Raw genomic sequence first — 23,506 nt, 5'->3', positions numbered from 1 at the left:
TCCTCAGCTTTTAATATCCTGGGTAGGTTTGATTATAGGCATGAGCCACCAACACTTGGCAGGATTTTTTTTTTTTTTTTTAAGAAATGCTTGCATAGCCGGGCACAGTGGCTCATACCTGTAATCCTACCTACTCAGGAGGCTGAAATCTGAAGATCGTGGTTCAGAGCCAGCCGGGGCACTAAAGTCCGTGAGACTCTTATCTCCAGTTAAATACTAGAAAACCAGAAGTGGGGCTGTGGCTCAAGGGTAGGGTGGTAGCCTTGAGCTGAAGAGCTTAGGGACAAAGCCCAGGTCAGAGTTCAAGCCCCATGACCACCACCATCAACAACAAAAGAAATGATTGCATGTATAATATTTGCCAAACACTAGGTAGGCTGTAGGGATATGGAAGGTCTGAATTAGCATTTAGTCAACTCAGATTCCTGAAGCAATCAGCTTATTTAAAAAAAGATTTGTGGGGTGCTGATGGGTCATGCTTGTAATCCTAGTTACTCAGGAGGCTAAGATCTGAGGATCACAGTTCAAAACTAGCTCAGGAGAAAAGTCTCCCTGAGACTCTTATCTCCAGTTAACCCAAAACTGCAAGTGGCATGGTGGCTCCAAGTGATAGAGTGCTAACTTTGAGCAAAAGAGCCCAGGGACAGTGCCCAGGCCCTGAGTTCAAGTCTTGTAACTGACAAAAAAAAGTAGGTTTATTTTATGGATTTTGGAGTTTTCAAACCTTGATAGAGTGACCCTACTGCTTTGGGTCTCTAGAGAGACAGCATAGCCTTGTGAGATCTTCCTGGCTCGTGCCTAGAGCAGGAAACAGACAGAGATGACTGAGCTCTTATAATCCCTCTTCAAGGGCACACAGAAGTCACTCAAAGGATCCAGCTCATAAAAGCTTCTAGTAACACCTTCCAAGAGCATCACCTGGTGGTCACCAGGTGGAACTTCAACATCCAAACCACAGCAAAGACCTGTGAAAGCCCAGAGACCACCGTGCTTGTAATGATAGCCCAGTGTGAAGTGCTTACTTTTAGGTTGAGCCAGTGGCTGGGAATCCAGAAAGTATAGCACCTAACTGGAGAAGTTAGCTCTGGGCCTCAGGTTTGGGAGGTGGAGTGAAAGCCAGAGATCTAGAGAAGAGCAGAAAATTTTGTCTGTGTGTTTCCTGAAGCTAGGCATGAGCAGTAACACCCAAATTGAGCTTAGAGTATATCTCTGGGGACTTCTTGCTTTGGCGAAGTATTGAAGAAGGATCTTTTTCTGGAAATAGGCTCTGCTGGGAGGTCACTTGGAAAGATTGGTTACAAGTACTCTATTCTTATGTTAATTAGAGAATATCTAATAAATTCTATGAAGATCTGCTATCCTGAAGGAAGAAACCCATTTGGACACCCATTGTGTCAACCTTACAAAACACTGAGCAAGCTGTGCTTGAGAGAAACCTTTAAACTATTTTGAACTGGACAATTAGTAATTGTTCTAGACCTAGTAATCAGACAGTTTACTGTGCCACAGTTTTAATATCAGACGTGTCTACGCCTGAGAGGCCTACTAGGGCCTGCCTTGGAGTGAGATGGGTGTTGGGGGTAGGGTTACTGAAGACTACCGGCCTTCACCCTACATCAAATGCAGAGACATAGGTTCTGTGAACCCGAGGATCAAACTTCAGTGAAGGCAGTATGAGCAAACATTTTTGTGGTCAAAACTCAAGTTTATTATTTTATAATAACTGTTTGACATTTATTCTTTTTTTATTGTCAGGATAACGTATAGAGGGGTTACATTTGTCAGGTAGTAGGTGTATTACTTCTCACACATTGAGAAATTTAATTCCTCCTCTTCCTCCTCCTCCTCCTTTTTGTCTTCTTTGTCGTCGTCTTCTTTGTCGTCGTCGTCGTCGTCGTCGTCGTCTTCTTCTTCTTCTTCTTCTTCTTCTTCTTCTTCTTTCTTCTTCTTTCTTCTTTCTTCTTCCTTCTTCTTCTTCTTCTTCTTCTTCTTCTTCTTCTTCTTCTTCTTCTTCTTCTTCTTCCTCTTCTTCCTCTTCTTCCTCTTCTTCCTCTTCTTCCTCTTCCTCCTCTTCCTCCTCTTCCTCCTCCTCCTCCTCCTCGTCGTCGTCGTCGTCGTCGTCGTCGTCGTCTTCTTCTTCTTCTTCTTCTTCTTCTTCTTCTTCTTCTTCTTCTTCTTCTTCTTCTTCTTCTTCTTCTTCTTCTTCTTGTCTTCTTGTCTTCTTGTGGGTCATGAGGCTTGAACTCAGCCTGGGCATTGTCCCTGAGCTCTTCAGCTCAAGGCTAACGGCCTACCCTTGAGCCAAGCCCCACTTCCCATTTTTTCGAAGTTAATTGGAGATGAGAGTCTCAGGTCTTTTTGTGCCTGGGCTGGCTTTGAACCTGGATCCTCAGATCTTAGCCTCCTGGGATCTAGGATTACAGGTGAGAGTTACCAAGCCCACCGATTATGCTTATATCAGTTGATTTTCATCATAAAGCAGAAAAATCAGCATATTGTGATGGAAGATTAAGTGTTAGTCAGAATCTACTCCCATTAAATGCTTTCATGCTATGGCACTGTAAAATACTAAAGTGTATGGTGGTGTATGCTTGACTTGAACTTAAGGCCTAGGTGCAATTCCTTAGCTATTTTTCACTTATCACTGCACTCCATTTCTAGCTTTTTGGTGCACAATTGGAAATAGGAGACTCATGGACTTTCTTGCCTGGCCTGGCTTTGAACTGTGATCTTTAAGGCTTCTGTTTCTTAAGCTTCACACCTTCCTAACAATATGTGTCCCCGAACCCTTACATTTCCTGTGAGAAATTCTTTGAGAGAAAGATGTCTTGGATATGTTCTTTAGTACTGTTGTTCACATGTACAAAATACTTCATTACTTGTGATCTTAGCTACTCAGGAGGCTGAGATCTAAGAATCACAGTTCACCAAGTCTGGTGAAGCACTTATGTGATTTCAGTTCCTCAGGAGACTGAGGCAGGAACATCATAAGTTTGGGAATAGTTTGGGCAACATGGAGTGATCTGTTATCTCAGAATGAAGTAAAAATGGCTGTGAGTGTAGCTCAGTGGTGGAGCACTTGCACAAAGTGGGGTGGGGGGAGAGAAGGAGAAGGAGGGAGAGATCTTCGTTACCCTCCTTAGTGAGGGAGATGTTGATGAAGACAGAGTGGTGGCCTCTGCAGACATGTAAATCCAGACATGTGCCCCCCCCAATCCCTTGATGGCTAAAGGGACTTTGCAAGATTTACGCTGAATTGGGGACCTGTGCTGTCCTGATGGGAGAACCCATAGTTCGCCTTAAGTATGTGGTGATTGTTTTAGAGCTGAAAGGAATGAGTGCAGTGACTAGATCATGGAGGCAAAAGTAATTCTGTCTTGGAGAAAGTTTAGATTTCTGTACCAGGTCTTAGGACCAGCATCTGGAGCTCTGAGTCTTTTTTTGTTGTTGTTGTTATTATTGCTGGATAACTTGATGATGGATTCTCAGCAGAGCAGAGTCTGGTTAGGGAAGGACAGGTAGGGAATCTTGAATTTCTTACCTACCAATAGTGTCTGGAGGAAGAGCACATGGAGACAGATGCTGCTTGTGTAGAAGGCAGTAGGATGGGCGTACTTGGTCTCAGGAAATAATATGGTGAGTGGTGTTAACAATACAAGTGGCTTTGGGTAGCTCCTCTACTTTTTTTTTTTTCTTTTTTGCCAGTCCTGGGTCCTTGAACTCAGGGCCTGAGCACTGTCCTTGGGCTTTCCTCAGGGCTAGTGCTCTACCACTTGAGCCACAGCACCACTTCCAGCTTTTTCTATGTATGTGGTACTGAGGAATCCAACCCTAGTCTTTGTGCATGTTAGGCAATCACTCTACTTCTACACCAAACTCCCAGCCCTCTTCTACCTTAAAAACTAAGTATGTGAAGATGGTTTAAAATGCAGGGTATTCCTTTTAACCCTATTCTCTCCCTTCCTCACAGAACAGTTGGTGCTCATTTGCATATATTCATTATCATGTGTTTCTTTTGCTGTAATTCTGTCACTAATGTAATGTATGCTTTGGCTCCATGGGCATTCAGAATAGAGTAAACATGAAGGAAAGTCTCATGGCTTATGTCCCCAAAATGCTAAAGGTCATTTTACTTTTCAATATGATATATAAATGTAAACTGAGCCAGGTAAATCATTTAGACACAAATGTGTGGCTTTACCTCACTAATAAGTAATCAAGAATGGAGCTGTGACTCAAAGTGGTAGGGTGCTATGCTTGGGCAAAAGAGTTCAGGGACAGTGCCCAGTCCCTGACTTCAAGCCATACCACTGACCCCCACTCCTCACTCCAAAAAAAAAAATAATCAAGAAAATATGAATGCTTAGTGTTCTAGTTTTTGGTTTGTTCATCAAATTGATAACCATTTTATGTCTGATTTCATTTATAATTAGTATGAGCTGAAAGTCAGTCTGTAACATTAAGGGTTAAGAAAATTAGTGTGCTTTTGCTGGTTATTGGTTTGTTCTTGACAAAATGTTTTGATTTTAGTGGCATTGACCTAGTATGTCTATTTCTGTGCAGTGCTTGTACACGTGAATGACGACAGCTAGCTGTTTGTAGCCATTTTGTTTTCCATTTCTATCTGTCTCATCTAAAATAATGGGGAACATTTTTTCCAACAGTAATAAAATGAGTATATACCGTCAGTGTTTCTGATTAAAATGTGATGGGAACATTGACTTTAGTTTTCAACCTTTAAAATAGTTTTTGGGGGACATGGAGGGTAGGTGCTAGGACTTGACCTTACTGTAAGGTCTACCAGAAACTAACTCTATACAGTTCAGGAGAAGAGGGTTCATTGCGTGAGGAAAGAGCAGACTCCTGCCACCCAAGATGGAGTCAGGTGAGCAAGAGAGCTTAGAGCGGGAAGTGAGAGATTATATATAGAGAGGGATGTAGCCACAGAGGAAGTGGATGTGATCTCAGAGGATGGGAACTACCTCAGTGGGGACCTCTCACTGCCCCCAGGCATGCCAGTTGCCAGGGTTACAGGTGCTGGGTATGGATTTCCAGAGTGCAGGGGGAGAGAGCCAAGGGAACAAGTCATTTCTTCCAGGCAGACCTAACACTTACAGCCTTACATTCTTACCAGCTTGCTAGCTAGAAGTTGGTACTCTACCACTTGTTCCTCAATGCCAGCTGTGCCTACCTATTTTGGAGATGGAATCTTGTGGCCTTTTCTGCCTTGGACTGACTTCAAATTCACAGTCCTCCTAATAGCTGTCTGAGTAGGTAGGATTGCAGGCATGAGCCACCAGTACTGGGCTAAAAAGACTATTCAAAAAAAAAATACTGGAGCCGGGAGTTTGGTCTAGTGGTAGAGTGCTTGCCTAGCATGTACGAAGATCCAGGTTCGATTCCTTGGTACCACTTACATAGAAAAAAGCTGGAAGTGGTGGTGTGGCTCAAGTGGTAGAGCTCTAGCCTTGAGTAAGTCCAAGGACAGTGCTTAGGCCCTGAGCTCAAGCCCAGGACTGGGGGAAAAAATCTACTGAAGAATTTAATTGGAAAGTTCTGATTTTTAAAGCAGAGAAATAGAGATTTCAGGTTAGCCAAGTATTGTTTTGTATTGTAGATCTAGGTTGTCATAACCTACAGAGCTACCACAAGGAGTTAAAGTTTATAGCAGCCACATATGTCCTATTATGATTCTACTATGTTCAGTAAGGTTTGATTTCCCCCCTTTCCCTTTCCTCATTTGCCCCTTTCCCTTCCTCTCCCCTCTCCCTTCCATTCCCATGGAATATCAGGCTCCATGTTCTGTTAGCAGTGTGAACAATTTTTAAAAAGAAAATAAATAAGAGAGCCTTCCTTAGTCACTTGAGAGACTTGAGTGTGATAACTGTACTTTGCCTGCCTTCCCACATTTATAGGCAATAGGCCAGTCCCACTTCAGTCTTCTGCCCTTGGTCCATTTGGAAACTCCTTCACCAAGGCAGATACAGGAGTCAGTGCTGAGGCTAGCCTTTCCACAGCCCAGGAGGAAGAATTCCATTTTATCGGATGACCTATTCAAAAGTAACCATGTCTTCTGACCCTAAAGGACACATGTAGTAGCAGCAGTAGATTTGGGGACATTTTAGATTGCTGAGATTAAGTTCGGATAATTCAGAGAATTTTTATTTTACAGTCAGCAGAAGTATGGCCTTAATTTTATGTTTCAGAATATATGGATTTTTTTTTAAAAAAAGTAATATGAATGTTGCAGCATGGCGTTGGAAACATCATCCTCTTGAGTCAGAGAGTATATAATTCTTTCCTTGGCTCACCCTTAGAAAGTGATAGCCAAAGGATGTCTGCTGTGACAGCTTGGGGTTTTTGTGATCATGTAATTGTGGAATTGTCTTTTTTTTTTTTTTGGGTCAGTTGTGGGGCTTGAACTCTGGGCCTGGGTGCTGTCCCTGAGCTCTTCAGCTCAAGGCTACTGCCGTACCCCTTGAGCCTCAGCGTCACTTTTGGTTTTCTAGTGGTTAATTGGAGGTAAGAGTCTCTGGTTCTTTAGTGTCTGGGCCTGGCTTTGACCCTCAGTCCTCAGATCTCAGCTAGTGTTATAGGCATGAGCCACCACACTGGCTTTGAATTGTCTTTTAAAGTTGTTCATATACCTGTTTACCAATAAACAACTGGGAAGAATATGTTTATCTGTCTTTTTTTCTCACAACTTTTTATTATTCATAAAAAACACTACTTGAGAAAACTGATTCTAAGAATTAAGTAAGTTATTTAATGCTTGTTTTTCTGACAATTAACTTACGACATAGTTTTTTCAGTATGTAACAGTCATTTCTGTGGGGGTGTGTTCTAGGGCATCATTCAGAAGATAGTGGACAGTCACAAGGTAAAGCATGTGGCCTGCTATGGATTTCGCCTCAGTCACCTACGGTCGGAGGAGGTACACTGGCTCCACGTGGACATGGGTGTCTCCAGTGTGAGGGAGAAGTATGAGCTCGCCCACCCACCAGAGGAGTGGAAGTAAGATTCTAACCCCCATAGAGTGACCATGTGGCATTTTCTCTGTGTATTAAATATGCACAGGATAAGTGTGTATACTGGATTCTCACATGTCTGTCACTTTATAGTAATTGTTAACCAGTGGTTTCTGCATGCTTGGATTCAGTCTTGCTTTGGGCACTATTGACTCAAATCCTGACTCTTGTCACTTTGCTTGATGAGCCAACAAGGCTACCACACCTAATTTCTTCATCAGTAGAATACATAGCTTGCTTTTTTGTGTCCTGTAATCAACTAATCTTCTAAAAAGAATGATTGTATGACATTCAAATTATAATTAAAAAATTCTCTCCTCTTTCCGTCCCCCAACCTCTATCTTTGTCAGTACTTGTGTATATGAACTCAGGTTCTCCTAATAGCTAGTAAGTGGGTACTCTTACCTCCTTATTTTTGCTCTTTTTTTTTTTTGTTTTTTTGGCCAGTCCTAGACTTGGACTCAGGGCCTGAGCACTGTCCTTGAGCTTTCTCAAGGCTAGAGCTCCCTACTTGAGCCACAGTACCACTTCTGTCTTTTTCTGTGTATGTGGTACCAAGGAATTGAACCCAGGTATTCGTGCATGCTAGGTAAGCACTTTACCACTAGGCTGTGCTCCTGGCCCTGCTTATTATTATTATTTTCATGTGGACAAGTTAATGTCTTCATTTATTTTTAAAACCAATTCACAAGGAAACCTTGAATTGGAAACAATCTTAAATCTATTCAAGAAGAGCATCTAACAAGATTTGAGACTAGAAGGGAATCATTTATTGCTATTATTTTTCTTTTTAGTCATTGGTTTTTCTTCATGCCATGCTCCTAAAATAAGCCTTTTTTACTTAAACTCAGTTTTCTGAAAGTTGACCTGAACTAATGTGATGTTCCTGTGCTGTTATTCACCTGTTAACAAATCAGGCCATAACCAAGAATATTTTGCATTTTGGAAGCCAGCTTCATTTACGGTTTGCCAAGCAGGATTGCCTTCATTAATTCCCAGCTCTCAGGAAAACAGATTCATTGCTTTAGGGGAAAAGAGTCACTGAGAGAAAGAGCTGGGCATTTAGATGCAAGGTTACATGATGACTCTGTGTGTTATCAGACCTAATTCACTTTGACTATAGCTAAGTTGGGTCTGAGGGGCTCTGCTTGCCTGCTTACGGATCCCACATGCTGCTCATTATTTTTGAGACAGACTTCTTTCCCATCTAGACACATGGCCAGGTACAATCTAACTATGTTAGGCTTTCTGGTATCTAGGATAAAAGGCACACCACTCTTAGTTGAGCAGAGGCCTCAAGGCCTATCTAGCCTGGCCTGGAACTTTGATCTCAACAGTCTCAGCCTCCGAAGTAGCGGGGACAGCAGCTACCACAGTGCCACAGCTCTCTGAATGACCTTTATATATTTTATTTTTTTTGTCAGTCCTGAGGCTTGAACTCAGGGCCTGAGCTCTCTCCTTGGGCTTTCTCAAGACTAGCCCTCTACCTTTGAGCCACAGCACCACTTCTGGCCTTTTTTTGTGTATGTGGTTCTGAGGAATTGAACCCTGGTCTTTGTGTATGCTAGGCAAGCACTCTACCACTGTGTTACACTCCTTGCCCCTCTGAAGGACTCTTAATTGACAAACTGAAATTAATTCAAGGTGAATTAAATGAATTCCTTATAAATATTATTTTCCTGGCTCTTCCCTAATAATTGTGTTCACCATTAAATAAATGGTGAAAAAGCCTCAGGACCAGCAACCCCCTACAGATATTTTTGTTCTGTTATGTTCTTTATTTATAAGCATGTCAAAGGAAAACTTCATTCTAACAGTGTATTTTGTGTTGAGTAAATATTTAGTGACTCAATATTTTGAGTACAATAACTTTTTTTATTTGGTGGGTTATGGGGCTTGAACTTGGCCTGGGCACTGTCTCTGAGCTCTTCAGCTCAAGGCTACCGCCCTACCCTTGAGCCACTTCCTATTTTCTAGCCATTAATTGGAGATAAGAGTTTCAGATCCTTTTGTGCCTGGGCTGGCTTTGAACCGTGCTCCTCAGATCTCAGCCTCCTGAGTAGCTAGGATTACAGGCGAGAGCCACTGTGCCCGCTGAGCACAATTAAGTGGAAAAATTAAGAGGAACCGGTACTTAGCATTCAAATTATTGTTCAAGAACCAGATGATATAGAGGCAACTTCTTAGATTTTAGTACTAATGAAACAAATAGTAGAAGAAAATGGTCTTTGAATGAAGATTTCAGATCAAGAACAAAACACTTAACTCCATAAAATAATGTAATAATAGCTGACTTTCCATTGGAAGATGTCTAGCATAAAACAGAAGTAGGAAGGAAGCAAAGTATCTTGCAAGTAATTACCAAGGAGAAAAACATAGATACCATGTTGCCCTGTTGATGTCCAATTAAGAAACATGGAAAGGGGCCAGGAGTTTGGCCTAGTGGTATAGTGCTTGCCTAGCATGCACGGAGACCCAAGTTCGATTCCTGAGTACCACATACATAGAAAAACCAGAAGTGGTGCTGAGGCTCAAGTGGCAAGAGCTTTAGCCTTAAAGTCCAAGGCCAGGTTCAGGCCTTGACCTCAAGCCCAGTACTGGCAAAAGAAAAAAAAAAACAAACATGGAAAGAATTATTTTCAAATGCAGAGGGTAGCTATATAACAACAAAGTTTATTTCACTAAATGTTTTAGAAATAACTTTCACTTGGCTTCCCTATCAACCTGCTGTTGTAGTTTCCCTCCTGTATCAGTGACCTGTTGGGTCTTTGCTTAGCTGTCACAGTTTGGGATGCCCTGTTTTTCTTTTGGGAAGAAAAGTAACCTTTGCTTCCTCCTGCTCTGCCTCAACCTGCTTTTGGCATTTAAAGCTACATATTTAATTGGATGTATACTGGAAAACCAATAAGCGAATGCTCTGGTCATTTTGGCAAAATTCCTGAAGGTGGTAGGTAGAGAGTAGTGAAATCGTGGGATATGTGCATGAGACCTTTTAGACAGAAGCATTCACTTATGTGTGTAAATTGTTTCTGTTCAGAAACTTGCACACAAGACAAAGCTCCAAAGGTTCTGATTTTCTTGTAGCACTGCAGTCTTGTCTCCTGCTGTTCTTCCTCATTGCAGTGACTTTGGTTCCTTTGGACTTGGCATCAGCTCTGTAATGTAGCTTAGGATTGTTTTCATAAATGCCCTAATGCCATTTGTATAGGTAGTTGCTTATTTTGTTAGCTAAGTTAATTGGTCAAAAGAACAGCTTTCTCAGGCTTGTTTGAACTCACCGCCACCTTTGCTTTACCTTTTACAGCTTCTTACTTACTGATTCCAGTCTCTGGCTTTCTTATTGGCTTTTGAACAAGTCACCATGTTGACCCTTGGTGTGACCTTAGGTGTTCCTTACTTGGGGCTTGCTTCATTCAGAGCAAGGACTTAACTATCGCCTTTTCCCATGCCTTTATATTTGTTCAACTTTCTCCCTCAGGAACTTTTTCTTATTCATCACTCTTTCTGCTGTAACATTCATAACCAGTAAAAATATATTAATGACACAATATGCTATTAATATAATTAATACTCATAACATTATCATTAATCAACATATTAATAAGTTAGTAATATAATTGATGATTGTATAATATATTATACAATAAATTAATATATTGGGAATGTAATTTAAAAATAAGCCTAGAGCAAAAAGAATATAATACTATAGAACCTTGTATTCATGTAGTAGTAACTAAGCACTGTTAAGATAGTGAACTAACTTGCTTTTAATTTATTCACAAGTTCTGATAAGTATATTTGACCTATGAGAAGACCCAAGGAAACAGGAGAGTTAACTGACACCGTTGTACTCTAAGCCAGCTTTTCCTGAGCCAGGAAAGGGCCAGATAAGGGGACAGCTGTGAGATGTGAAGGCCTGTGTAGACCAAGTACTTGCATGAATGTCAGTTTTCTGGCTATCTTATGGCTGTACTAAGTTCATGTGAGTCTTTAAAATTTACAGCAGCTGAGTGAAGGGTATACAGGGCCTCTACAGTATGCTATAAATGCTTCTAAGATTACTCCCTTCCACCTGGAGGTTCAAGCTATATGTGTATGTTTAACATCATTAACCACAAAAGTTTATGATTATTGATTTGTTTGCTTGCACGATAGGAAGAAAAATTTTGTGATACTGATTGAGGTGATGATGTATTGAGGTAATTGTGTGTGTGTGTGTGTGTGTGTGTATGTATGTGTATGTGTGTGTGCATGCGCATGCATGCACGTGCACGCGCAATTAGTATTTAACTGATGTTTTCATACTTTTTGAAATGAAAATATAAAGAGATTGAGGCTAGAAATGTGGCTTAGTGGTAGAGTACTTGCTTAGCATACATGAAGCCCTGAGTTTGATTCCTCAGTACCATATAAACAGAAAAAGCCAGAAGTGGCACTGTGCTTCAAGAGGTGGAGTTCTAACCTTGAGCAAAAAGAAGCTCAAGGACAGTGACCAGGCCCTGAGTTCAAGCTACAGGACTGGCAAAAAGAAAAAAGGAAAAGAGAGTGACTGTGTCTCCATATTTGTCAAACTTATTATTTCACTCTTTGAAGGTTACATTATTTATATTTTGTCTGTTTGAAATGTATCTAACTATAACTTTTGACTTTCTTGGTGAGTCTCTTCCTATTCTTTGAATTTCAGGCTGTGTGAATGCCATGAAAGCTTATGATCATGTATTCATTCATGTATACTTTTTTTTTTTTTTTTTTTTTTTTTGCCAGTTCTGGGCTTGAGCTCAGGGCCTGAGCACTGTCCTTGGACTTTCTCAAGGCTACAGCTCTACCACTTGAGCCTCGGCACCACTCTGGCTTTTTTGTAAGTATGTGGTACCGAGAAATTGAACCCGGGCCTTTGTGCATGCTAGGTAAGCACTCTACCACTAGGCCAGACTCCCAGCCCCTCATGTATACTTTTTGTTACCAGTGCCTATTTCTTTTTTCTTGTCAGTAATATATTATCTGAATTGGTGAATTGCTGTCCACTTGATTAGATGTATACCCTTTCCCGAAATTTTGTCTTCAGAGGAAGTCACTGTCCTGATTTTTGATATACTTATGTCTTTGCTTTTCAAAGGAAATATTCTACTTATGTTTTGTCCATGATCATTCGTTGTTTGAATCCGGGAAAAATGATTCTTATGGACTCTTAATGGAAAGCTGTGCAGATCAGTGACAGTCTCCTTAATCAGAACATACTAATAATAACATCGGAAGCTTCTTCGGAAGCATGAAGCTGAACAGTTGGCCAGCTCTCAGAGATGGTAATGGGTTGGCACCAGTGCAGAAGCCTAGTAAGATTGAATTGCTCAGGACTAGCCTGCATTTGGAAGTCTGGTTTTTGGCATTTGTTCTATTTTGTTGAACTGGAGAAGGAATTGAACTAAGAAGGAACCTTGCTTTGATGACATGGGGTGGGAGTGGGGAGGGGAGTATACATGCCATTGAGCACATTTTCAGCTGATCCGTGAAGTATGCTGGGAAATTTGTTTCCATTGAGCAAGTGGCTATGCAGCTTAATCACCAGTGGACTGATTTTCTTGGGAATTTATAACTGAGTGTGTAGAGTAGTCTTATGAGAAAGTTTAAGAAAATGCATCAAGAATTGTGAACATAATACCCAGAAGACCAATGCTGGTGCTGGTGGCTCACACCTGTGTCCTAGCTACTCAGGAGGCTGAGTTCTGAGGATCATGATTCAAAGCCAACACAGGAAGGAACATGTGGGAGAGTCTTATCTCCAATTAATCACCAGAAAACCAGATATGTGGATATGTGGTTCAAAGTGATAGAGTGCTAGCCTTGAGGAAAAGAGCTCAGAGACAACCAAGCTCTGAGTTCAAGCTCTACAACTGACCCTCTCCCCCAAAAAATACAACCCCCTGAAGCCCTATATACTCTACACTGAGCTGCTATAAATTTTAAATACTCACATGAGCTTAGTATAGCCGTTAGATAGAACTAGAAAACTGACGTTTATGCAGGTACTTGATCTATTAGACAAACCTTCACATCTCACAGCTGACCCTTTATCTGGCCCTTCCCTGACCCAGGATCCAGCTGAGACTACAGTGGTACCATTTAACTCTCCTGTTTGCTTAAGTCTTTTCTAATACAGTCTGTCTGTCATTCATGATTTGATACTTCTGAAGTATAATAACTTTGTGTTCCTGAAATTCGTTTGATTTGTTTCTTTCAATATTAAGGCTGTGGATTTTAACAAAATTTCTACAATTAAAGTACTGTTTCATAACAAGAAGGCCGTAAGGACAGTGACTTAATTTACAGGTGATTCTAACTTGAATCATCTGGTTGTGGTGGTAGTAGCCAGGTTTCTCCAACGTGAAGTCAGTTTCCCTTTTGAAATTAAGTAGCTTCATTTATGTATTTATTTTTGACAGTTCTGGGGCTTGAACTCAGGGCCCGAGCACTGTCATTGGGCTTTCTCAAGGATAGAGCTCTACCAGTTGAGCCATAGCACTACGTGTGGCTATTTTATATATGTGGTACCTAGGAATTGACCCTGGGTCTTTGTGCAAGCTAGGCAAGTACTCTACCACTAGGCCAAACTCCTGGCCCCTGTAATTAAGTAGCTTCTTAATTAAGACTGTGCAGATATTCTGGTTCTCATATTTTCATCCACTAATCTTTTCATTCATTGATGACTCCATTCTTGCACTGATTTGCTCAAATTTGTCCTGAGCAATGCATTTCTATTTTCATTCTTCGCAGCTTTTAAGACTTGAAGATCTTTGTTCACATCACATCATTTGTAAGGGCAATGTGTGCTTCTTTGTGACTTTGTACTTTATTCATTACATAAACTGGCAGTGAATCCTTCTGAGTACCAGGATTATTAGGTTTTTAGTTCCCCTTAGCTTTTTTTTCCTGCTTCTTCCTTCCCCTTCCTCTTCCCCTTTCCTCCTTCCCCTTCGCCTTCTCCTTCCCCTTTCCCAGTGGAAGAGAAGATGACAGCTTGAGTTGCATTTTCACAAAGTAATAGAATGTCCAGTGAACATAGGATGAAACACTCAAATGTATTAGTTATACAGGAAATGTTAATTAAAATCTCATGAGTAATTACTGTGCCCTTTAGTGTGAGCTCACCTGTAGGTGCCAGTAGACCATGAGGACACAGAAGACCTCGTGCTGCTAGTGAGTGACTTGTTACCTATCTATCCAGTGACTGTTCTCACTCATATCTGTATTCATTATGACTCTTAAGACTGTGCTTGGGTACATATGTTCACCAAAAGACATACAAGAGTGTTCATATGGGCACATGCGCACATACACGCACACACATACACACAAACCACACAGAATATATCCAAAGGAAGTTGAAAAATTGCTCAAAGTACTGTTAGTCCTGAGACTTTTTTTTTTTTTTTTTTTTTGCCAGTCCTGGGGCTTATACTCAGGGTCTAAACACTGTCCTTGGGCTTTCTCAAGGCTAGAGCTCTACCACTTGAGCCACACCACCACTTTAGGCTTTTTTCTGCTTATGTGGTACCAAGGAATCGAACCTGGGTCTTCATGCATGCTAGGCAAGCACTCTACCAGTAGGCCAAACTCCCTGCCCCAAGTACTGTTAGTCCTGTAGTCAAAAAATTGAATGTAGCCTGTGACAGTATCTAGGATATATAATTATACATGCTTCGCAGTTCAGCCTAGATCAAACTGCAGCTGTTAGCATATTATGGAATGCAACACACTAGGTACCATGCACACACAGTGTTGTAGTTCTCTGATCCAAATTAGACATGGGGGCAGTTCTAGAAAGGGTAGGAGTGTAGACTGTGCAGAGCATAATCTATAGGCTACAAGCCTATGGTCTTCTCATGATCTGTTTCCTCACATACTTCTGACAGATACACTTGTTTTGTGCTGAAAACAAAAAAATCTGTTTAAAGAGCAATTGATTAAACTTGTTTTGTTTTGGCCAATCCTGGGGCTTGAACTCAGGGCTTGGGCACTGTCCTTGGACACTTTTTGCTAAGACTAGCACTCTGCCACTGGAGCCACAGCACTGCTTCCAACCTTTTCTGTGTATGTGGTTCCGGGGAATCAAACCCAGGGCTTAGTGCATGCTAGGTCAGCATGCTACAACTAGGCCATGTTCTCAGCCCCTTATTATTTTTTAATCTTATTTTTAAATTCATATTTCAGAGTCATTGACAGTACTTACAATAGTAGTATTGTTGTAGATCAAATATTGAGAAAATTGTTTTTTCCTAATTCTTCTATTTTGTGAATTATTTTTTAGGTATGAATTGAGAATTCGTTATTTGCCAAAAGGATTTCTAAACCAGTTTACTGAAGATAAGCCAACTCTGAATTTCTTCTACCAACAGGTATAAGAGAATATATACTTTCTTGTTCTGTTTCTTTGACTCAATAGATTTCATTTTTATGAATGTAAACCTAACATTTGAGAGAATATCAGTTCTTCAATGTATGACAATGAGAATCTTTAACCAAAATAAATCTTGTGTACTTCACAAATAGCTTGCTCTGTGTGTGTGTGTGTGTGTGTGTGTGTGTGTGTGTGTGTGTGTGTGTGTGTAGTTATGGGGCTTGAACTCTAGGCCTGGGCACTGTCCCTGAGCTGTTCAGCTCAAGGCTAGTGTTCTACCACTTCGAGCTACAGTGCCACTTCCAGTTTTCTGGTGGCTAATTGAAGATAAGAGTCCCATGAACTTTTGTTTGCTGGCTGGCTTTGAACTTCGGTCCTCAGCACTTGCTTTATACTTTAGGCAGTAAATATATGTGACATAAATGTACTAATACTGCAAAGTAAATGTTATTGGTTAATATTGAAGAGCGGGCTGCAGTGGCTCCTGCTTGTAATCCTAGCTACTCAGGAGGTTGAGATCTGAGGATTGCAATTCAAAGCCAACCTGGGCACTAAAGTCTATGAGACTCTAATCTCCAGTTAACCACTAGAAAACCAGAAGTGCATTGTGGCTCAAGGGGTAGGGCAGTAACCTTGAGCTGAAGAACTCATGGACAGAGCCCAGACTCAGAGTTCAAGCCCCACGACTAATCTAAAGAATATATATATATATAAATAAAATATTGAAGAATATGTATCCAAAGGCTATTCTGAATATCAGGGCATTCATATTATTTTATTGTTTGATACACTTTTTCGTCTCAGTGGACATATTAAATGTCTATTCTTGATTAGGAATGCTGAAATTGTAATTTGCTCTTTATTTCCTCCATCTTCTGGAAAAAATCTTGGGAACAATTAGCTTGTGTTGCTTCCAAGTGTGAACTATAGGACTGTATGTAGAAGGGCCTGCCATCTTAGTGCCAGGAACGTGTCATTGATAGAGTTCACCTTCAGTTAGGAATGGTTGAACTTTCTCTGTGTAAACAAGGGAAGGAGAGAAAAAAATATTTGTTTAGTCTAAACTAAAGTACTTAAATAAGAAAAAGGTCATAGGAAATAGATCGTGCAAATAGAGGCGCTTAGGTTCTTTTTCCTACAGATTATTTGAAGCATGTACTTAGTACTTGATTAGAGTGTGTGTGTATGTGTGTGTGTGTGTGTGTGCGCGCGCGCACTAGACTTGGGTCTTAAACTCAGGGCTTATATGCTGTCCCTTTGCTTTTATGCTCTGCTGCTTGAGCTATAGCTTACCTCTGGATTTTTTTTGCTGGTTAACTGGAGATAAGAGTCTCTTGGACCTTCATGTTTTAGCTGGCTTCAAATCATAATCCTCAAATCTCAGCTTCCTGAGTAGAGAATTTTCAGTTTGTAAGTGAGAGCATCTTGATTGGGTGTCAGTGTAGGAATGGAATAGATTCATAAAGACAAAAGCATGTGTGGCCCGGAGCGGGGCCTAGTGGTAGAGTGCTCTCCTAGCGTGGACGAAGCTCTGGGTTCGATTCCTCAGTACCACATAAACAGAAAAAGCCAGAAGTGGTACCTGTAGCTCAAGTGGTAGAGCATTAGCCTTGAGAAAACCCAAGGATGTGCCCAGGCCCTGAGTTCAAGCCCCAGGAATGGTTAAAAAAACAACAACAACAACAAAACCCAAGCATGTTAGGAAAGGTCTTTACCCAGTCCAAAAAGAAATGAGAAAGATAGAAAAGTATAGCAGTAAGCCATGAGCCAATGTGGATGAATTTGACAGCTCCTGAGATTGAACAGGAAAAATAAGGAAGAAACACAGATGTAAGTCTGGATATCTAGTACCTGGAAGGAACCGTGGTGGATTATACTCAGAAGAGTGAGATGAGAAGGTGAAAGTTTCTTTTCTTTCTGTTAGATAACATAGTGTTTACAAGAGTCACAACCAGAAAGCAGGAAACTACAGAAGTTTCCACTTGTTGGAATTGGGATGAGGTAGTGTCATATAGGGAAATGTAAGGTGTCAGAGAAGTACCTTTGTGGGTAGTTTTGAATATGTATTGGAATACTGACGAATCAGAGAAAAGTTATTATGGCAGAGTAGACAGAGAAGAGGCATGTTTGGATTCCAGCTAAGATCATTGCTGACCCTACTCTTAAGTGCAGAAATGCTTTCCAGCTTACAAGCAGCTCTATGTACATCACTCTGTCTTATTTATTTATTATCTCTTGATGAACTGGATATTTGGCCCAGTATTGTCAAGTGTGTGTAACTGGCATGTTCTAATAGCTTATGTGTTCATCATCTGAAATGCTTAGACCAGAGGACTTTCTGATCAAAATCATATTCCTGTTTTGGGATATTTGCATGTAGGTAATTAGATATTCAGGGAATATCTTGAATTGTAAACCTGAAACCATTTATGCTTCACATGCACCTTATAAGGCAGTCTTACATATATATTTATTTTGGGCACAAAGCAAAGTTTCTTGGTGTGGAATTCATGACAAAAGTCCCAAACTCAAACATTATGGGTTTGGGAGCATTTTAAATTTTAGTGTCAAATTAGAGCACTTGTCTTACATCGCACTTTTTTTCCTTTTTTTTTGGCTAGGTGATAATTTTTGGTACTTTCTCTGAGAAACAAATTTACCTACTAAGGAAATATATGGTTACTTTGGTGGCATTGATTTCTCGAACACATGATACAGGCTTAAATAGTTCATAGTTAACTCCTTTCATAATTCCTAGGCTGACCTAAAAATCAACAACTTTTCTGTTTCTTTTACCCTCTTCCTAGGTTGTCCTAGTTTTTACTTTTTTTTTTTAATTAAAGAATTTAATATCATTGATTTCAAACCTAGTTTTCACTTTTTGAAAACTGTATAGTCAGCACTGCTCTTTGTGAATATCAGTGAGTCCAAAAGATCTTCTTTCCCAAAGGGACCTATTTCACTGTAGTGTGGAATCAAGTTGAATAGTCCTTATAAACCACTGTGTAATGTGTAGTGAATACTGTCATAGGCCTATTGTGCATTTTGCAGCTCTGTGGCCTGAGGCCTTCTCTGAGCCTCCTACTTATTGTCGCAATTCTTACTATATACAGATACATGGTTCCTACCGATAGGATCATTATCTCGATTAAATAAGAAAAACTTGCCTGCCATGTAATTTTCCAAGACATTTTGCTGTGCAGGCAGTGGCAGGCTGCTGAGCACTGAGAATGTATTATTTGTAGTCACCATGTGGGCCTTGGATGGTTCATGCCTTACCCTCATCCCCTCCTCATGCAGTTTATGACCCTGAAGTCCTTGCTGCCTTTTGCTGTCATCCATTGCTACTTCTCTCTCTTTCTTTGTCTCTCTCTGTCTCTGTCTTCTCTCTCTCTCTCTCTCTCTCTCTCTCTCTCTCTCTCTCTCTCTCTCTCTCTCTCTCTCTCTCTCCCCCCTCTCTCCCCTCTCTCTCCCTTCTCTTTCCCTTCTCTTTCTTCTCTCTCTTCTCTCTCTCCCCCTCTCCTCTCTCTCCTCTCTCCCTCCCCTCTCTCCCTTCTCTCTCCTTGAATTCTGGGCCTGGGCACTGGCCCTGAGCTCTTCAGCTCAAGGCTATCACCCTACCCCTTGAGCCACAGCCCCACTCCCCGTGAGCCACTGCACCCAGCTATCTCCCCTCCCCCCCCTTTGTATCTTGCCTTTTTCACTTTAAAAAAATTGTTCCCTCATGTGGCACAAGTTTGAAAAGTCCAGGAAAAGTCTTATCTCTGCTATCCTATTTGTTATGCGTGCTTTTATAACAGTTTTCCAAGTACACTGTTTTGGAGTCTGGGGATTGTTCGGTTTGGGTCCTAGGGATTGAACTCAGGGCCTGGGTGATATCCTAGCTCACGGTTAGCACTCTACTACTTGAGCTACAATTTTACTTCCTGTTCTTTGGAAGTTAATTGGAGATAATTCGGTAGTTACTTGGGCTTTTGTGCCCAAGCTGGCATTGACTTATGAATCTCAGATCTCTTCCTCCTGAGTAGCTAGGATTGCAGATGTGAGCCAGTACTTGGCTTCTATTTACACACATTTTAAAGAAATATAGCTGCAGCTAAGTCATGCTTTGTTCCCATGATGATTGCCTATTCACATAACCATAAACCTGGAGAACTAGGTGATGCTTGTAGCCACAAATGGGCAGAGGAAAAGAGATACTTTGTGATTTCTCAGAACACACACATTGACAGAACTAGGCCTTCAGTCGAGACGTGTCTCACTGCATCTGGAATCAAGTTGAGTAGTCTGTATAAAACACAGAAAACCAAGTGTAATGTCCAGTGAATACTGTTGAGGCTCTGTAGTCTAGGATAGTTTTTTCCTGAGGCGTGTTTGGCAGCCCACTTGCTATCAGCAAGCATCATTTTTCGAAGTAAGAAACAGCAGAACACTGACACTTTCTCTATTTGTCCTAATAATTTTATCTGTAGGAATTTATTCTAAAACTTAATAAGATGTATATGTATGTCTGTATAAGATTCCTCAAGAATAATAACAAAAAGGGATGTGAAGGCATTGCATGTCTATTGAGTTCAGTAAGCCCTGTTGAGTTTCAAGTCTGTGCATCCATTGTAAGCAGCAATGTGTAGCATTTCATATCCATGGATGTGAAAGGCCTTTGTATTAAAGGCTATTATTTAATTTGTATGAAAAATTATCAATTTTTAATTTCATCCTGATCTAACAAAGTTCTGAAAATACCAAATTTCATTGCTAGTTTAGCAAGTCATTATATATTTGACTTTGTGTGATAAAATCTCAATGCAGAACCAGTCCTGGTGTATGTTTTGAGATTCCACAACTATCATAGATAATCCATATGTTGTCATATGTGGGTATGAGTGTAGACTTAATTCCAAAGTTAATAACTTGAGTGTAGACTTAATTTCAAAGTTCTCCTATTTAAACTAACACACATAATGCTTAAAAGCCTTTTAAGCTGTAGCCACAGAAAATTTAACTGAAATAGAACTTGCTGTGGGATTGTCACTGAATTCTGAAATGAATTGATCACTTTATAAGGGTTTTAGAATTTGATACCATTACCTTTGAGAAATCCTAATATTTGATACAATCATATAGAATATACATATATTATGCGCATTTTCATTGAATTCTAAATATTGAACTTAGGGCCTGAGCACTGTCCTTGGGCTTTCTCAAGTCTACAGCTCTACCACTTGAGCCACAGCACCATTTCCAGCTTTTTCTATGTGTATGGTACTGAAGAATCAAACCTGGGTCTTTGTGCATGCTAGGCAAGCACTCTACCACTAGGCCAAACTCCTAGCCCCAATCAGTTGTTTTTTCATGTGCCAGTCATGAGGCTTCAGTCAGGGGCTGAGCACTGTCCCTGAGCTTTTTTGCTCTAGGTTAGTGTTCTACCTCTTGAGCCACACCTCCACTTCCAGCTTTTTAGTGGTTAACTGGAGATAAAGAGTCTCAACAAATTTTCCTGCCCAGGCTAGCTTTGACCCTCAATCCTCAGATTTCACTCTTCTGTATAGGTAGGATTGCTGGCATAAGCCACTGTTCACCAGGTTAAATCAGTACATTTTTAAGATGATTATTTTTAAATTGTTTAGATTGTACTAAGACATGTATTGGTTTGTAAGCTATCATACTCAATAGTGGAAAACTCCTGACTCTACTGCTCATGCCAAAATTCCATCCCATACCCCTCCAGCTATTGTCCTGATGCTTTGTTTATCATTCCTTTACTCCTTTTGTTGTCCACTTGTCATGTTTTGTTTTTTATTAGTTTACTGTGGTTATAGGAGAAGAGTGATTTCATTGTTACATTCTATGCTGTATTCCAACCAGTCTTACCCCAATTGCCACTCCCCACCCCTACAGACTCTACTAGTTACAAATAATCCATTATCCATTCTCTTGCTTTTCCCTTTCTACCTTCCTGCCTTTTTGTAAGTAGTCCCTTAATGAATTCATGTTCTGTGTTAGCACTTGTCATGTTTTGTAATGTGTGGAGTATTTTGCAGTCCTACCCTAAGGCACATGCTGACCCCGGTTCTCCAGCCCTCTGCATTTTTGTCATTGGCTTTAGTTTGTTTTGGCTTTGTTTCTCAATCCACTGAATCATTTGAGAAGTTTTTTGTCTTTTTTTTATTAAAGAATTTATTTATTTATTTATTTATTGTTGTTCCTCTTTATTTTTTTTTATTGTAATTAGTAAAAGGGTTACGTGATATTTGCCAGATAGAAGGTGCATTAATTCACATGCATTGATACCCTTTCACATGTCTTGGTACCTATTAAAGAATTTATTAACACTGATTTTTACATCATATTTCAAATGACATGTTTAACAAGCAAGTGTTCAAGAAGGAAATCTATATACAATCATTGGCACTTAGTTTTTAGAACATAATCAAAATTAGGCTAAGGATTTATATAACGTAGATACATATTAATTTATGAAATAAAACATGTCTATAGAGTCATAGATTTTTATGTCTGTGTAGTTATGTGTATATTTCCAATACCATGTCCATAGCATTGAGTATGCAAATATTGAGTCCTCACTTGTACTGTTTAGATCTAATAGCCATATATTAAGGATACCATGTGCCTTTTGTTCTGTAGGTCTTGACTTGTCTCACTCAACATGATTTGCTCTAGATTCATCCACTTCCCTGCAAATGCCATTATTTTATCTTGTCTGTTGACTATGTAGAATTCCATTGTGTGTGTGTGTGTATCACATTTTCTGTATCCATTCATCTGCAGTAGGGCATCTGGATTGTTTCCATCGCCTGGCTATTGTGAATAATGCAGAGATAAATGTCTTGTTTTGTTCAGCATCTACTTCCTTTCAATGAGCAGGTTGATGAGGACAGTTGATCCTAATTGGTAGGAATATGATCATACAGGGATTTAAATTTTTATCCCTTTGAGTTCAATTAAAAAATACTTTGTACTGTGGTTAGAAATTGTAGTTCATTTGATACTGATAGTTCTTTTTCTTTTCTTTTTTTTTTTGCCAGCCTGGGGCTTGAACTCAGGGCATGAGCTCTGTCCTTGGACTTTCTCAAGGCTAGAGCTATACCACTTGAGGCATAGCACCACTTCCAGCTTTTTTTCTATGTATGTGGTACCAAGGAATCGAACCCTAGTCTTCATGCATGCTAGGCAAGCACTCTATCTAGGCCAAACTCCCGGCCCTGATAGTTCATATTTTGTCCAAAGTAGTCTTGCTTGAGTAGAACATGTTTCCTTTATTCCTTCACTAAAGGCAAATAAATACCTGCCATTTCCAGGATGTTAATTCTGTTCTTCCTATCTGGGTCTCTCTTACCCTTTTTCCTGCCTGAAAGACACTCCTCCTATATATACACACATCAAAATTGACGGCTTTTCTTCAGGGTGGTTTAAATCAGTCTTACTGATTTTTACATCACTATTGAGGTTTATTCTCACCCTGTGTCTTTGTAGTGATCTCTGTTTCTCTCTGGCTGGTTTTAGGATCCTTTTTATCTTGGATGGTGTGTGCTTTTATTATAAACCAATTGTAAATTTCCATTTTGTTTTCAATCTCTGTTATACTCCTGTGCCTTTCTGTCTTTCTTCTTTTTAAACAATTTTGGACTTAGTATTGTGCATATACTGCCTCAGGTTTTTGTTATTCCACCTCAGGGTTCAGCTGACATCAGCATTCAGTCTCTCATTTATTCCTTCATTATTATTATTCTGCTTCATGGTCTCATGGTCTGTCTGGGGTGTATAATTCAGATAGGTATGTCAGATCATCAACTTCCTTGGTTATAGCTTATTTTGTGTTTAGTATATTTGAGTTTTTATTTCATTTATTTTTTTACATTTTATTTCCTTAAAAATTGTCAATTTGTTTAATTGCTCTTATCATTTGATCCTACTGTGTTTTTCCTTTATCCTTTTACATTCAGTTAATGTCTCCATTATAGTCTGTGGAGTCCTTGGCTTCATATCTATGGGAAACAGATTGTGCTGGCTCTTAACATGGACTCCTTTTATTGTGTGTCCTGAAATCCTGTATTGATCTTCA

General features: G+C 40.1%; 1 protein-coding gene across 14 annotated transcripts in view; it reads left to right on the top strand.

Annotated features, from left to right (window-relative positions):
* Ptk2 (protein tyrosine kinase 2) overlaps nucleotides 1–23,506 on the top strand; it is a 217,360-nt gene that overhangs the window by 71,812 nt on the left and 122,042 nt on the right. For all 14 annotated transcript variants that reach the window (XM_090339474.1, XM_090339469.1, XM_090339473.1 and 11 more), the window contains 2 exons: nucleotides 6,848–7,014; nucleotides 15,334–15,421. In XM_090339474.1, the coding sequence (XP_090195600.1) occupies nucleotides 6,848–7,014; nucleotides 15,334–15,421 (255 nt within the window). The remainder of the gene's footprint in view (nucleotides 1–6,847; nucleotides 7,015–15,333; nucleotides 15,422–23,506) is intronic.

The sequence above is a fragment of the Megascapheus bottae genome, chromosome 9 (assembly GCF_031878675.1).
Source record: "Megascapheus bottae isolate mThoBot1 chromosome 9, mThoBot2.hap1, whole genome shotgun sequence".
Classification (NCBI taxonomy): Eukaryota; Metazoa; Chordata; class Mammalia; order Rodentia; family Geomyidae; genus Megascapheus; species Megascapheus bottae.
This window is presented reverse-complemented; position numbering and strand designations above follow the sequence as displayed.